The sequence below is a fragment of the Drosophila innubila genome (genome assembly GCF_004354385.1).
Source record: "Drosophila innubila isolate TH190305 chromosome 3R unlocalized genomic scaffold, UK_Dinn_1.0 2_E_3R, whole genome shotgun sequence".
NCBI classification, from domain to species: Eukaryota; Metazoa; Arthropoda; class Insecta; order Diptera; family Drosophilidae; genus Drosophila; species Drosophila innubila.
In genome coordinates, this window is record NW_022995380.1 from 4,651,984 (window position 1) to 4,665,180 (window position 13,197).

The window sequence follows — 13,197 nt, forward strand, 5'->3', positions numbered from 1 at the left end:
TGATCAGCATCAATAGCCGAGTCGATATAGCCATGTGTGTCTGTCCGTCCGTCCGTCCGTCCGTCCGTATGAACAAAAGGATCTCAGAGACTATAAGAGATAGAGATACAAACTTTCACTCACAGACTTCTATATACCCCACGCAGATCAAGTTTGTTTCAAATTGAAGCTACGCCCCCCTCCGCCCCCGCAAATAGCGAAAAACCTTTCGCTCGTCTGTTTGAACAAAGGGATCTCAGAGACTATAAGAGATAGCGTAACCAAATTTGACAGACAGATTTCTATATACCTTACGCAGATCAAGTTTGTTTCAAATTTAAGCCACACCCCCCTCCGCCCCCGAAAATCGCGAAAAACCACCACACCCACAGTTTTTATGATAATACGTTTTTTGTGAAAATAAACGTTATCTATTAGTATTATCTATTATCCCACTGAATTGCATCAAGATCGGACAAGTAGAACGGCAGTTATGGCGATTTAATGTTTTCAAAGTAATTTCTTTAAACAAAAGTATCTCAGAGACTAAAATAGATAGAATAACCAAATTTGGGTCGCAGATTTCTCTGCACTCCACGCAGGTCAAGTTTGTCTTACATTTTTATCATGCCCCCCTCCGCCCTCGCAAAACGCGAACAGCCACCACACCCACAGTTTTTAAGATAATACGTTTTTTGTGGCTATTAGAGTTGCAAGTTGCTATTATCTATTATCCTACTTAATCGCAGCAAGATCTGTTTTTTTTGTACTCTTGTTAGTTAGTTTGTATTAAAATTATTATTGAATGGCAAAATAAATTGTATGACAAAGAAATAATAATTTAATATATATGAATTATTTTATTTTGAAAATATTAAAAAAAAAAACGTGGTATTAATAATAAATATTATTTTTGCATTTTAAAAATGAACTTATGCTTTAAACATTTTACTGACTGCATTTTTTAAGTTAATTTAACGAAAAAAACTAATTATTACTAACTTATTTCTAGAAGTTAATTTTAAGGTATATTTAAAATTATTGACGAAACTATAGTTGTAAACTTTATTTACCTAATCCTAAAAGTTATACTTATTCAAGCAAAAAGTAAAATTTTATATTTTCTTACACCTGTACAATACACACTATTTCTTTTATATACACATTTTAGTGTAAAAGTAACCACCGCGCGGGCTTGCTATTGCGCGGTCTGTCGCACACTTGTTAAACACAGGCACTCAAGCTCATACCCAAACCCATACCCATTTAGATACCCAAAACTGATACCCATGCTCATACCCATACCCATACCTGATTGCATACCAAAAAGCCGACACTCGTTCGCATACCCGTACACATACCCGCTCGAATACCCAAAACCGACACATGTTTGCATACCCATACCCATGCATACCCAAGTTCGAAGCATACCCAAACCAAAACGTGGCTTTGGGTATCGTCGCAAACGAACCTCAATCGAGTTGAGTAGTTCGTAATCACGCTCGATACTCGATCGTAAACAGAGAGGCGCGGAATCCGATCGAACACGTTGCGCCCGAGCCGCTGAGTTGATTTGGATGAACTTTTTGCACACATACTCGATCATACTCGAACATACCCATTGCAGTTCTCTGGTGTGAATGTCTTTAGTAAGAAAAAGAGCTGAGTTGCTTACACATAGTGAGAAAGAGATGCCTTCTTCGATTAAATTAAAAATCATCATAAATGTGTCCTTGTCGACACGGTAGTCATATCGAAATCAGTTCAAAATAAGAATAGCAATAATTTGTGTTTGTACATAATCATCATAAAAAACGCATACGTGTTGTCAGTCGCCAGTGGATCCGATGCGCTTCGACGAAACCTGCGATCGATCCTTTCCTTGGCCAACTGTTCCTTGCGCAAGAAATGAATAGCCAGCAATCTTGCAAGAGGCATCTTTTGAATTTTCTTTCTTCACTTAAGCTCTTTACAAATGAAAACAAACCAATTGGCCATTCAAAAGCAAATTAGAGACTAAGCAGCTGACATGATCGCAGGGTTGTCACACTACTTACATTTTGGGGTGGGCAAAACAGTTGCAATTTTTTGTAGTTAATTTACAAGCGATTAGTCACACTTATCAAATGTAATACTAAAACTTTGGGATCAACTTTAAAAACAAAGACAAAAATAACAATTCATTTTAGTAGATTTTTTTTTGGTGAACGGTAGCGTTCTCGTTTTGCGCGTTTACTCGGACTAAATACTCCGAAAAATTAAATCTTTCACAATTCTGTGTCACCTACGGTTTGGTTTGAGAGATTTGCAAATCAGCTCGAGTAAAAATCTCCAGAGATTTCTGTGGCACCCCTGTATATTTTTTAAACTGATCTCTGAGATCCTTATGTTCAAACGGACAGACACACGGATATGGCTATAACCACTCGGTTGTTATACTGATGAAGAATGTATATACTTTATTGGGTGGGAGATTCCTTTTCCTCCCTTTTAGTTTTATTTCAACGAATACAATAAATCCTTTTATTGATTGTAGTAAAACTTTAGTAACAGGTACAATAATGATCTATAACACTAGGCAACAGCCCAAAAATTAAACGAACGAAACCCACTTTTTTGGAGAGATTTGGGGCCACAAATGGCAGTTTTTTTTTAGAATTATTTAAGAATCTGGCTTTTTTCTTACTTTTTTTTAGAGGTGCGCCCACTTATGTCATTCTTACTTGTTAATGCCAAACCCGATTTTCAAAAACTTAACTTTTTCTAGCTAATGACTTTATCTGTATTCATACTAAAGGTCATGCTGCTTCACAAGGAATTCATAAAAATCGAAAAAACATCGATACAGATAAAAAAAAATTTATATGAATCATATCTTAAACGACGCGTAATTAATACATCTATGTAAATAAAATAGAAACGAAAATGTGATGAATTTTTTTCGAGCTTTCCTTTTAATGTAAAAAAAGCTGATAAAAAGGTAAGCAAACAATTATAATTGTCTTAATTCAAAAATTGATAGCTCTAAATCTACTGGTTTAAATCTAAGACTGTGTATGAATGAGGCGTGTACAAGTGGAGTGGAATCGAATTCCAAAACAAATATTTGAGAATATGGTAGAGAATGTACCAAAGTTTATAAATTTAGTAAACAAAAACTTTTTTCTATGTCGAAACAACTTTAATTATTTAATATCTTCATTTTTCACGAAAAGTGCAAAAGTGAGTACATGAGAACAGAATAGAATAGAACATCATATCTGTTTAATATTGGTCTCTGACTAATGCAATCATAAGCAAAGGGGATTTTATCGACATTCAACATCGTAAAGAGAACAATTTATATCACATTAAAACAATCTGTTGATAAAAGGTGGTTCAGATATAATGTATAATAAAATGTTTAAAATATGATAAAATGCTTTGTAAAAAAAAGTAATAAAAGTCGAAAAAAAATGAAATTAAATGCCGGCATTCAACCGATTTTTTATGTACTCAAAAATTGTTTAGTTAAATAGGTGCACAAAATGTGTATCCCGTGCTTAAAATAAAAACAAAAAAATGATTCAGACTCGTTTCGTAGAATTACAAAGTTTTAGAAAATGAGAAATAAGTTGAGTCAGTCGTAATATAACTACACATGCCTAAACCCACCCAATTTGAGGAAAATATCGATCAACTTTTATAACGTTTTGGGCTTTGCGCCGATTGCCAATCATGAATCATAGCTGGTCATATTGATAAGATCATTGACATGAAATCGTACTTGTATGTTAGCCGAAAATTAACCAAATTATATCCTTACATTTATTTATTTATTATTAAAAGATCACAATTTTCAAATGGAATTAAATATTTGTACAGAATTAAATAATGCAAGCATGTATTTATTTAATAAAGAACGTGTTCTGTTGGTTTAACGCAATGTTTTTATTGCCTAATAAGTGAGAATTACAAGTGGAGCCACATACATAGGAACATCAAAGAGCGATAACCACAAAGTCAAAAACAACAACAAGGTAACAGTCAAGAGAGGTGTGGCTGGCTAATCATAATATCGATACTTAAATAATGGTCATGTTATCTAATCAACCAACGCAAATTATCAGTTTTAGGGGATTTTTTTTATTATTTTTTTAGTTTCGAGCTTTTGGGTAATCGCAGAGAGTTCAGTATTAAACTTGCTTTTGCGATGAGAGGTTCTGTATCGGGAATCTGGCTGCTTGCCGGTGTCATATCACTGACTCTGATTGCCGCTGGTCAGAGTGCTGAATACCGGCTCAGTAGGAACGTATTGCCATCGCTTTATAAATTAACCATCAATATACAAGGCGATGCAGCAAATCCGGGTACAACATTCGATGGTGAAGTCGCAATAACCCTTCAGGCAACTCAACCCAACGTGCTTCAAATAACGCTGCACAAGGACTCGCTGGACATATCTTCGTGTATGCTTTATAATAAGGCCGGCCTGTTGCAACAGAATATTGCCACAACTTCATTAAAGTATGACCAGGAGACACAACAGTTGACTGTGCCTTTGGCCCAGGCATTGGCTGTCAATGAGATCTACACTTTGAACTTCGTGTTCACAGGGAAAGTGCGAACTGATATGGCAGGTCTTTTCTCCGCCAACTATTTGGATAAGGAGACTGGCAAGACCAAGTGGGTTCTCTTAACACAAATGCAACGCCTCAATGCCCGTCTAGTCTTTCCCTGTTTTGATGAGCCTGCTTTCAAGGCAAAATTCGAGTTGCACATTGGACGACCAAATGGCTTCAATGCCATTAGCAACACCAAGATGATAAAATCCACAAATGAAGGGTAAGCACAGGAAAATATATGAGCAATAAATCTACAATATTACGATAAGATTACAATTTCAGCAATAATCGCTTTATGGATCAATTTGATGTGACACCCATTATGTCCACTTATCTTTTGGCTTTTGTAATCTCCGAATATCAGGCACGAGGCAATGTCAGTGACTATGCTGTGGTATCAAGACCAGAGTATTTTAGCAAAACTGAGTTCAGCTATAAAGTTGGAGAACGTGCCCTAGCAGCCTACGATGGGGAGTTCCAACAACCCTATAAGCAGCTGGGAAACCAAGTGTTGTTATTTGCAAGCTCTCCCCGGTTCCCACACAATGGCATGGAAAATTGGGGTTTAATCATATACAGGTTGGTTAATCTTATTTATTTTCAATTACAACTATAATTCAATATTATCTTCGTTCCGTCTCCACTTTTAGCGATGAAGTGCTGGTGCAAGATCCTGGCTACACGGACGGCTGGAAAAACAAGGAGTTCACCATTCGCATCATTACGCATGAAACGTCACACATGTGGTTCGGGGACAGTGTTACATTCTCCTGGTGGAGCTACTTTTGGCTAAACGAGGCTTTTGCCCGTTACTACGAGTACTTTATGGCTCACCAAGTAAATACAAATATTATCTTAAATTCAACACCGTTTTAATTGTGTCCTTTTCTCGCAGCTCTATCCAGAATATCAGTTGGATCAACAGTTTGTGGTACGCCAACTGCAAATGATCCTCCAAACAGACTCAGGTAACTCTACCCAACCCATGACCAGCCCTGAAACTAGCATACAAACTCCTTCCGAGATTGGCCACAAGTTCAGTAGCATCGCTTATGCAAAGGGTGCCAGCATTGTCCGCATGTGGAGGAATATCATGGGCGCTGACAATTTTAACAAGGCCATCAGAAGCTACCTCAAGCAACAGTGAGTTTCATCATCAAATCCAATTATTTTAAACATTTCCTAACCATCCAAATTCCAGTCACTTGGGTAACACAGTCCCAAGCGATTTGTTTGCACATCTCAAAGCAAACTGGCCAGCTGCACCAGCTGTGGATTTGGATGATTTTCTATCCGACTTCACCGAGCAGCCCGGATACCCGGTGGTTACGGTAAACCAAACGTTGGAGAACCGTCGATTTGTCCTGACACAGAAACGATTTTTAATAAATCGAAGGGACGGCAGCAACACAACACTGCGCTACACAATCCCAATCACCTTTGCCACGAATCTGAAACCAACTTTCCAAAACTTGACACCCGGCATATACTTCAGAAAGATTAATTCTCAAATTAACCTGACTTCACCAGATCCACTAGATTGGATTATTTTAAATATAAAACAGTCCAACTATTACCGCGTGCTCTACGATACTCCGATTCTACGTAAAATTCAAGAGGCTCTGTCCAAGGATGATCACAGTTCGATCCCAGTCGAGAATCGTGCCCAGCTCGTTGATGATCTTTTCAACTTTGCCCATGCACAAATGTTGGATTATACTGATGTTTTCCAGTTTGTGGAGTATATGGTTAAGGATGTCGAATATATTCCCTGGTATGCAGCCTATAGCGGAATGCAGCATGTGGCAAAGCGATTAACTCCTCAACAATTAACTAACTTCGAAAAATATCTCCGTGATATTACAGCTGCGGTATACGCTAAGCTGGGCGTGAACCCGAACTCGAAAGATACCGTGTTGGATGTGTATAATCGTAACATGCAGGTGTCATGGCTCTGTAAATTCCAGAATGCCGATTGCAACAACCAAGTGAAAGACAGTTTTGAAGGAAACTCCGAGAAGCCATCACCAGATTATCGGGAGACCTTCTACTGTGCAGCTGCCCGAACAACCGGCTATGCCCGCGTGTTGGACCTATACAAAAAGGAGACCAACTCCAATGAGCGAGATCTGCTCTGGCGAGCTGCAAGCTGCACAAGAGATTATCGTACTCACTACCAAAATGAGATATTGAGCAGCTCTACAACCGTGAGTCAAAAAACGAATGGCCTGGCACAACTTTATCAGCAGAATCCGGACTTAATTACTCCTATATATGCTTTGATAACGGAGGACATCAATAAATTAAATACGGCGTAAGTTATTTAGATATTTATATGTAATTCTTACTAAAATTGTTAAACTTTCAGTTTGGGCAGTTGGTCGAAGACTGCTGAAGTTCTGAGTGAATTGTCCGACTATTTCACAACGCGGGAGCAAGAGAAACAGTTCTCTGAGTTTGTGAACAAGAACTCGGCTTTGTTCGGCTCCTCCGCCGCCCAACTTAAAACAGCTCAGACTAAGGTGAACACAAATCTGCAATGGGCAGAGAAGAGATTAGGCACGTTAGTCAACTTTTTGGCCTCAAGGAATGGGGCAGCTGGATCGACGGTGGCCACGCTGTTGATAATAATGTCAACCCTATTAGGATACATGTTGAAATATGTTGGATTTTAGTTTAAGTTGGCTCATTAATAAATGCTCAAAAGGGTTTGTTAATCCTATAAATCTTAAAAACTTTATAATATCGATATGATTCTAATGAATAATTATTAATTATTCTGACCGTATAAATCTCGTGTCCCGGGAAACCGATGGACTGAATGTAGTCTTATCTAATGAGGCTTAAAGTTCTTCGAAACTACTTATATACAATTTTTTCACTATAATGTACTAGACCTATGACCAAATCGAACCTTTACTGCAGTTGAGCTACCATAATACATCTATAAACATGCTTATCAATTTGGGTATGACTCTATAGCTTGTGAACATTATTAAGTTAGGAAACATCCATAAATTTTTAATTCTTATCAGGACATTTTGACAGCTGGTCGACAGATAAATACAGTAAGACCGATTAACAGTTGGAAACAACTATCTTGGATTTTAAATGCATTAGACAGTATATATCTTCAGTAAATGTTTAACAATGGAGATTTTAATTATATGGGATTGATTAGGCGTACAAAGAGGACCTTAGAATTGATTTAATCTTATCGCTTTTAATTTAATTTCTTTTAAGTCTTCTTATCACTCAATAAAATCGTCTGTTTAACTGGAGTTCACATCAATCTATCTAAGCAATCGACACTTCAGTGAGGAAACAGCTTTCGCTATGAGCAGTTGTGGATCCAAAATTTGGCTCTTGGCCAATCTTTTGTTAATCGCTTTTATAGCCGCCTCTGAAAGTGTCGATTATCGTCTAAACTTGAATGTATTGCCATCGCTATATAATCTAACTATCGGTATACGGGGCGATGCTGATAATCCAGGTGCCATATTCGATGGCGAAGTTAAAATAACGCTTCAGACCAAACACATCGATGTGTATCGTATAACTCTGCACACGGATTCCATTGAGATCGAGGACTGTTGGCTTTACAATGCTACTGGTGATCTGGTTGAGCATATTGTTGCTGCTCGGCTAATATATGAGCAGGAGACCAATAAGTTGACAGTGCCTTTGGCCAAGGCAATGACAATCAATCAAAACTACATATTGCACTTCAAGTACACAGGGAAAGTAAGAACTGACACGGCTGGCTTGTTCGCCGTTAGCTATGTGGAGGAGCAGACAAAAAAGACCAAGTGGGTGCTCCTAACTGAAATGCAGAATATCAATGCCCGTCGAGTCTTTCCCTGCTTTGACGAACCCGCCATCAAGGCCAAGTTCGAGGTGCACATTGGAAGACCAAGTGGATTTAATGCAATCAGTAATACAAAGTTAATCAGAACCACAAATGAGGGGTATGCACTGAGAAATATATAAACAATAAATCTACAAGATTAAGATAAGATTACAATTTCAGCAATAATCGTTTTATGGATCACTTTGATATGACGCCCATTATGTCCACTTATCTTTTGGCTTTTGTAATCTCTGGGTATCGGGCTCGAGGCAATACCAGTGAGATGGCCATTTACACTCGACCGGAGTTTTACCAATACACCGAGTTCAGTTATTCGGTTGCACAACGAGCACTTCCCGCCTTCGAGAATATATTTCAGACCTCCTACAAGGAGTTGGGCAACGAACTCTTCCAATATGCGACTACTCCTCGTTTTCCCCACAATAGCATGGAGAATTGGGGTCTAGTGATATTCAAGTAAGTAAATGAAAGCAACACAACAGATATTTTGTGAAAATCTAAGTTATTCTGAAATTTCCTTCTTACTTCAGGGATAAAGTTGTTTTGGAAGAGAAAGGTTATACTGATGGCTGGTCACAAAAGGAATTTACCATTCGCAATATTGTCCATGAAAATTCCCACATGTGGTTCGGCAACAGTGTGACTTTCAAATGGTGGAGCTACGTCTGGATGCAGGAAGGATTTGCTCGCTTTTATGAGTTTTTTATGGGACACAAGGTTTGCTGAGATACCAAGTATTATCCAGGAGATCTGTTTATCTAACTGTTGCAACAATTCATTATAGTTATATCCGGAGCATCAGCTTGACCAACAGCTTGTGATAAGAAAGGTGCAACATGTGTTTTCAACCGACGCTCTCAATATCACACAGCCGATGACCAGCCCAGAGAATAGCATCCAATCGCCCGCCGATATAGACTACAAGTTCGGGAGAGTATCATTTGCCAAGGCCGCTTGCGTTATTCGCATGTGGCGTAATGCCATGGGAGGAGACAACTTTGATAAGGCCATCAGAAGCTACCTTAAGAAACAGTGAGTTCCACTACCATTAAATTATTTTGTATCATTTTCTTTATCTTTTGATTTTTAGTCATTTGGGCAACGTAGAGCCAAAGGATTTGTTTGCACAACTTAAAGATCACTGGCCCGCTAAGCAGAATGTGAACTTGGATCAGTTCTTTTCCGACTTCACTGAGCAGCCGGGCTATCCAATGATAACGGTTAATATAAGTCAGGAAAACCATTTGATTGGCCTTCGTCAGAAACGATTTTTATCCAATCCTGGAGATGGCAGCGATCCCAGCTTGCGCTACACAATTCCGATTACATTTGCAACAAATTTGGAACCCAATTTCCAAAATCTTACACCTCATATGTACTTCGATAAGGTTGTGGATGTGGCTCTGATTTATTCCAAAGAACCAATCGATTGGATTATCCTGAATAAACAACAATCCAACTACTATCGAGTGTTCTACGATACTCCAATTCTACGCAAAATTCAAGAGGCTCTGTCCAAGGATGGTCACAGTTCCATCGCAGTTGAGAACCGTGCACAGCTCGTTAATGATCTCTTCAATTTTGCAAGCGTGGGAATGATCGATTATGCCGAGGTCTTTCAGTTTCTGGAGTATTTGAGTAAAGAAGTCGAATACATACCCTGGTTTGCGGCTTACGATGGTCTTCAGGATGTTGTCCGACGCTTAACCCCACAGCAGCTGACACATTTCGAGAAATATCTTCGCGATATCACAGCTGCGGTCTACTCTAAGCTTGGCGTGTTTTGGAGCTCGGAAGATAACGTTCTGGATGTGTACAATCGTGACATGCAAGTTGCCTGGCTATGCAAGTTCAAGAACTCTGATTGCAATCGGCAGGTGACTTTCAATTTTGAAGGAAACCTGAACAAGCCATCTCCAGATTATCGGGAAACCTTCTATTGTGCAGCTGCCCGATCAGCCGGATATGACCGCTTGTTGGACTTATACCAAATGGAGACCAACTTCAACGAGCGAGATCTACTTTGGAAATCAGTCAGTTGTACAAGGGATTACCGCAGACATTACCAGAACGAGATATTGAACAGCTCTACAAGCGTGTTCCAAAAGACTGTTGGATTGGCACAGATGTATCAACAGAATCCGGACTTGATAACCAGCATTTATCTTATGATTACGGAGGACATCGAGCTGTTAGCTGATGCGTAAGTTACCTAGAAAGTCTCATAAAACTTTTAATATTAAATTGTGGAACTTGCAGTTTGGGCAGTTGGTCAAAGACCGCCGATGTGTTGAGTAATATGGCAGACTATTTCACAACGCGGGAACAGGAAAAGCTATTCTCTGACTTCATAGATAAGGATTCCAAATTATTTGGCGACTCGGCAGTAACACTTAAGACGGCTCTAAGTACAGTGAACAAAAATGTGCAATGGGCAGAGCAGAGATTGGGCAAGCTAGTCAACTTTTTGATATCAAGGAATGGCGCTGCTGCCGTTGGGCTGACGATGGCGACGACGCTGCTAATGATGATGTCGACGGTGCTCAGCTTTTTGCTTAAACTATGATTTGTGAATATGTATTTGGAAATAAAGGAGCGCAAGTCGCTCGCTCAGCAGGACAAATGCCATTTTCATGTATACAATTACTAGGCAAAAAGGTTTACTCTGGGTGAGCTTTATTAGGCTATAAGTCATGTACTCAGGCGGCCATTAAGGCAACATTCGCCGCCGGCTCAGGCCACGCCAAGCGGCATCTATAAAAGCCGTAAGGCAGTTTTGAGCGTTTTCCATTTGAAAGCGCCGAGAGTTGTAGGTGACAACAAAATGCTGCGCCACGTGCTACGCAATGAAAACAACAGAATTTTTGTGCTAATTTTGCTGTACTGTGTTCTTGTTAGTCTGCTGAAGCTGTGCATGGCACAAGGTGACAACGCGGTGTCCTCCAATGACAATGGTAATTTGGACTAGGTAATTTAAATATTTAATACGTGTTTTGACTTGCTTTGATTCAATTACAGATATTGGACACCTCGGAGATGACTGCAAGGTAACACCCGTCATTCATGTCCTGCAATATCCTGGATGTGTGCCCAAGCCGATTCCCTCGTTTGCCTGTGTGGGTCGCTGCGCGAGTTATATACAGGTAATGTCCAGAAAAATACATCAAATATAGTATCAATAAATCGAAAACTCGACTTTCGCGTAAGCAGTTTTCAACAAACTACTTTAACTCGATTAAAGCATTAAAATATGGAACATTTAACTTTTTCCATCACTGTCAATTTTTTCCTTTCCATTTGATAATTTTTTAAAAACTCCAAAATGTCGTAACTTTGTTAAATCTTAACCGACTTTCTTGTGCAATGCCAATTTATCAAAAAAAAATTTTTTTTATATTTTTTTATATTATTATATTATATTATATTAGCTCGACTTTAAACTCGATTCACAGTTTGAATTTAAATCACATCTAGGGTTAATCTAAATATTGAAATTGAATTATTTTCTAGGTATCAGGAAGTAAAATTTGGCAAATGGAGAGATCCTGCATGTGTTGCCAGGAGTCGGGGGAGCGCGAAGCTGCCGTATCTTTATTCTGTCCCAAGGTCAAGCATGGGGAACGAAAGTTTAAGAAGGTACTCACCAAGGCACCGTTAGAATGCATGTGCCGTCCGTGCACCTCAATCGAAGAGTCTGGCATTATACCACAAGAGATCGCCGGCTACTCGGATGAGGGTCCACTCAATAATCATTTTCGACGTATTGCCCTACAGTAGAATCAATTATATGATCGTTTGCACACAATTTGCACATTAAAATACATTTAATTGTCGCATTATATTCAATTTCTACATCACTCTGGAGCTATTTTAAATTAGTTCTCTCACTTAAACGACATTTAGTTGCCAGATTATGAAAAATCATAGTTTTCAGCATAGTTGGCAGCACTGCTCATAATAAGCCTGTTAACGCAAAAAAGAGCATGTTAATGCAATAATGAATAGCAGCGGCGAGTACAGTTTTAGACCATGTAATTTAACATAACATTTGTATGTTAATAAAAAACAGTTAAGCTTAAATTTTAGATAATGAACATTACAAAATGCAATGACTTTGCAATAAATTAATAAATTGATGAAACTTAAAATTCGAAATTAGATAAAATAAAGATGAAAATTTAATAGAAAGCTTGAAGCTCGTCACCCAGTGGGGAGAGAAATAACATATTTAATTCTAAAATAAAGTATTAGAAAATCAACAAAACTCTAACAAAATCTCTGTAAACATTAAAGCAAATTTAGCTTTGAACCTTTCAACCTTTGGGCTTTGTGGCGCCCTTTTAATCTACTTTTAGAACAAAACAATAGGGGATGTTTTTAAGTTTCGGAAAACAAGCAAAAGGTGGCGCCACAAAAAAAATGCCTAAGAAGGACATCATTTGATTTTGGATTGGAGTTTCGAACTTTTAACAATAACTTGGTGGGAATTATCACGAATTATCTTATCTAATTTAATAAGCTTTGTCGCAATTGTTTTCATTGCTATTAAAGTAATTGATCATTGATTAAGTTTGTGAATTTAAATTTTGCGCCGTTCTCAATCCGGTCACAACAGTGTGGCAGCCTTGATTCTCAGAAAGAAGTCACCAAAAGCTTGAACGTGTGGAGACCTTGGTTCCAAGAAAAGAGACGAAAGTCAGTTTTAGGTAATTACTTTAATTTTGAAACTAGTTTTTTTTTAAG

The 13,197-nt window shown here is 38.4% G+C and overlaps 3 protein-coding genes across 3 annotated transcripts; all 3 read left to right on the top strand.

Moving 5' to 3' along the window:
• The first annotated feature begins 4,152 nt into the window (after window positions 1-4,152).
• On the top strand, window positions 4,153-7,321 carry LOC117790564 (membrane alanyl aminopeptidase). The gene is made up of 6 exons (XM_034630044.1): window positions 4,153-4,803; window positions 4,866-5,162; window positions 5,234-5,420; window positions 5,479-5,726; window positions 5,785-6,897; window positions 6,952-7,321. Exons 1-6 carry the CDS (start codon window positions 4,172-4,174, stop codon window positions 7,256-7,258), a joined length of 2,784 nt encoding a protein of 927 aa, XP_034485935.1. The 5' UTR covers window positions 4,153-4,171; the 3' UTR covers window positions 7,259-7,321.
• A 572-nt stretch (window positions 7,322-7,893) lies between these two features.
• On the top strand, window positions 7,894-11,073 carry LOC117789924 (membrane alanyl aminopeptidase-like). Its single transcript, XM_034629131.1, has 6 exons — window positions 7,894-8,551; window positions 8,614-8,910; window positions 8,985-9,171; window positions 9,239-9,486; window positions 9,545-10,657; window positions 10,714-11,073. Exons 1-6 carry the CDS (start codon window positions 7,920-7,922, stop codon window positions 11,018-11,020), a joined length of 2,784 nt encoding a protein of 927 aa, XP_034485022.1. The 5' UTR covers window positions 7,894-7,919; the 3' UTR covers window positions 11,021-11,073.
• Window positions 11,074-11,199: 126 nt separating this feature from the next.
• Window positions 11,200-12,310, top strand: LOC117789925 (bursicon). The gene is made up of 3 exons (XM_034629132.1): window positions 11,200-11,408; window positions 11,473-11,597; window positions 11,965-12,310. The coding sequence occupies exons 1-3, from the start codon at window positions 11,279-11,281 to the stop codon at window positions 12,229-12,231; spliced, it is 522 nt and encodes a 173-aa protein (XP_034485023.1). The 5' UTR covers window positions 11,200-11,278; the 3' UTR covers window positions 12,232-12,310.
• Window positions 12,311-13,197: the final 887 nt, after the last annotated feature.

Bases quoted from the DNA above. Each gene is read 5' to 3' on its own strand.
- LOC117790564 (XM_034630044.1), top strand. From the start codon at position 4,172: ATGAGAGGTTCTGTATCGGGAATCTGGCTGCTTGCCGGTGTCATATCA. The intron at 4,804-4,865 runs GTAAGCACAGGA...TTACAATTTCAG, and splicing joins ATAAAATCCACAAATGAAGG to CAATAATCGCTTTATGGATC. The intron at 5,727-5,784 runs GTGAGTTTCATC...TCCAAATTCCAG, and splicing joins AGAAGCTACCTCAAGCAACA to TCACTTGGGTAACACAGTCC.
- LOC117789924 (XM_034629131.1), top strand. From the start codon at position 7,920: ATGAGCAGTTGTGGATCCAAAATTTGGCTCTTGGCCAATCTTTTGTTA. The intron at 8,552-8,613 runs GTATGCACTGAG...TTACAATTTCAG, and splicing joins ATCAGAACCACAAATGAGGG to CAATAATCGTTTTATGGATC. The intron at 9,172-9,238 runs GTTTGCTGAGAT...AATTCATTATAG, and splicing joins AGTTTTTTATGGGACACAAG to TTATATCCGGAGCATCAGCT.
- LOC117789925 (XM_034629132.1), top strand. From the start codon at position 11,279: ATGCTGCGCCACGTGCTACGCAATGAAAACAACAGAATTTTTGTGCTA. The intron at 11,409-11,472 runs GTAATTTGGACT...ATTCAATTACAG, and splicing joins GGTGTCCTCCAATGACAATG to ATATTGGACACCTCGGAGAT. The intron at 11,598-11,964 runs GTAATGTCCAGA...ATTATTTTCTAG, and splicing joins GCTGCGCGAGTTATATACAG to GTATCAGGAAGTAAAATTTG.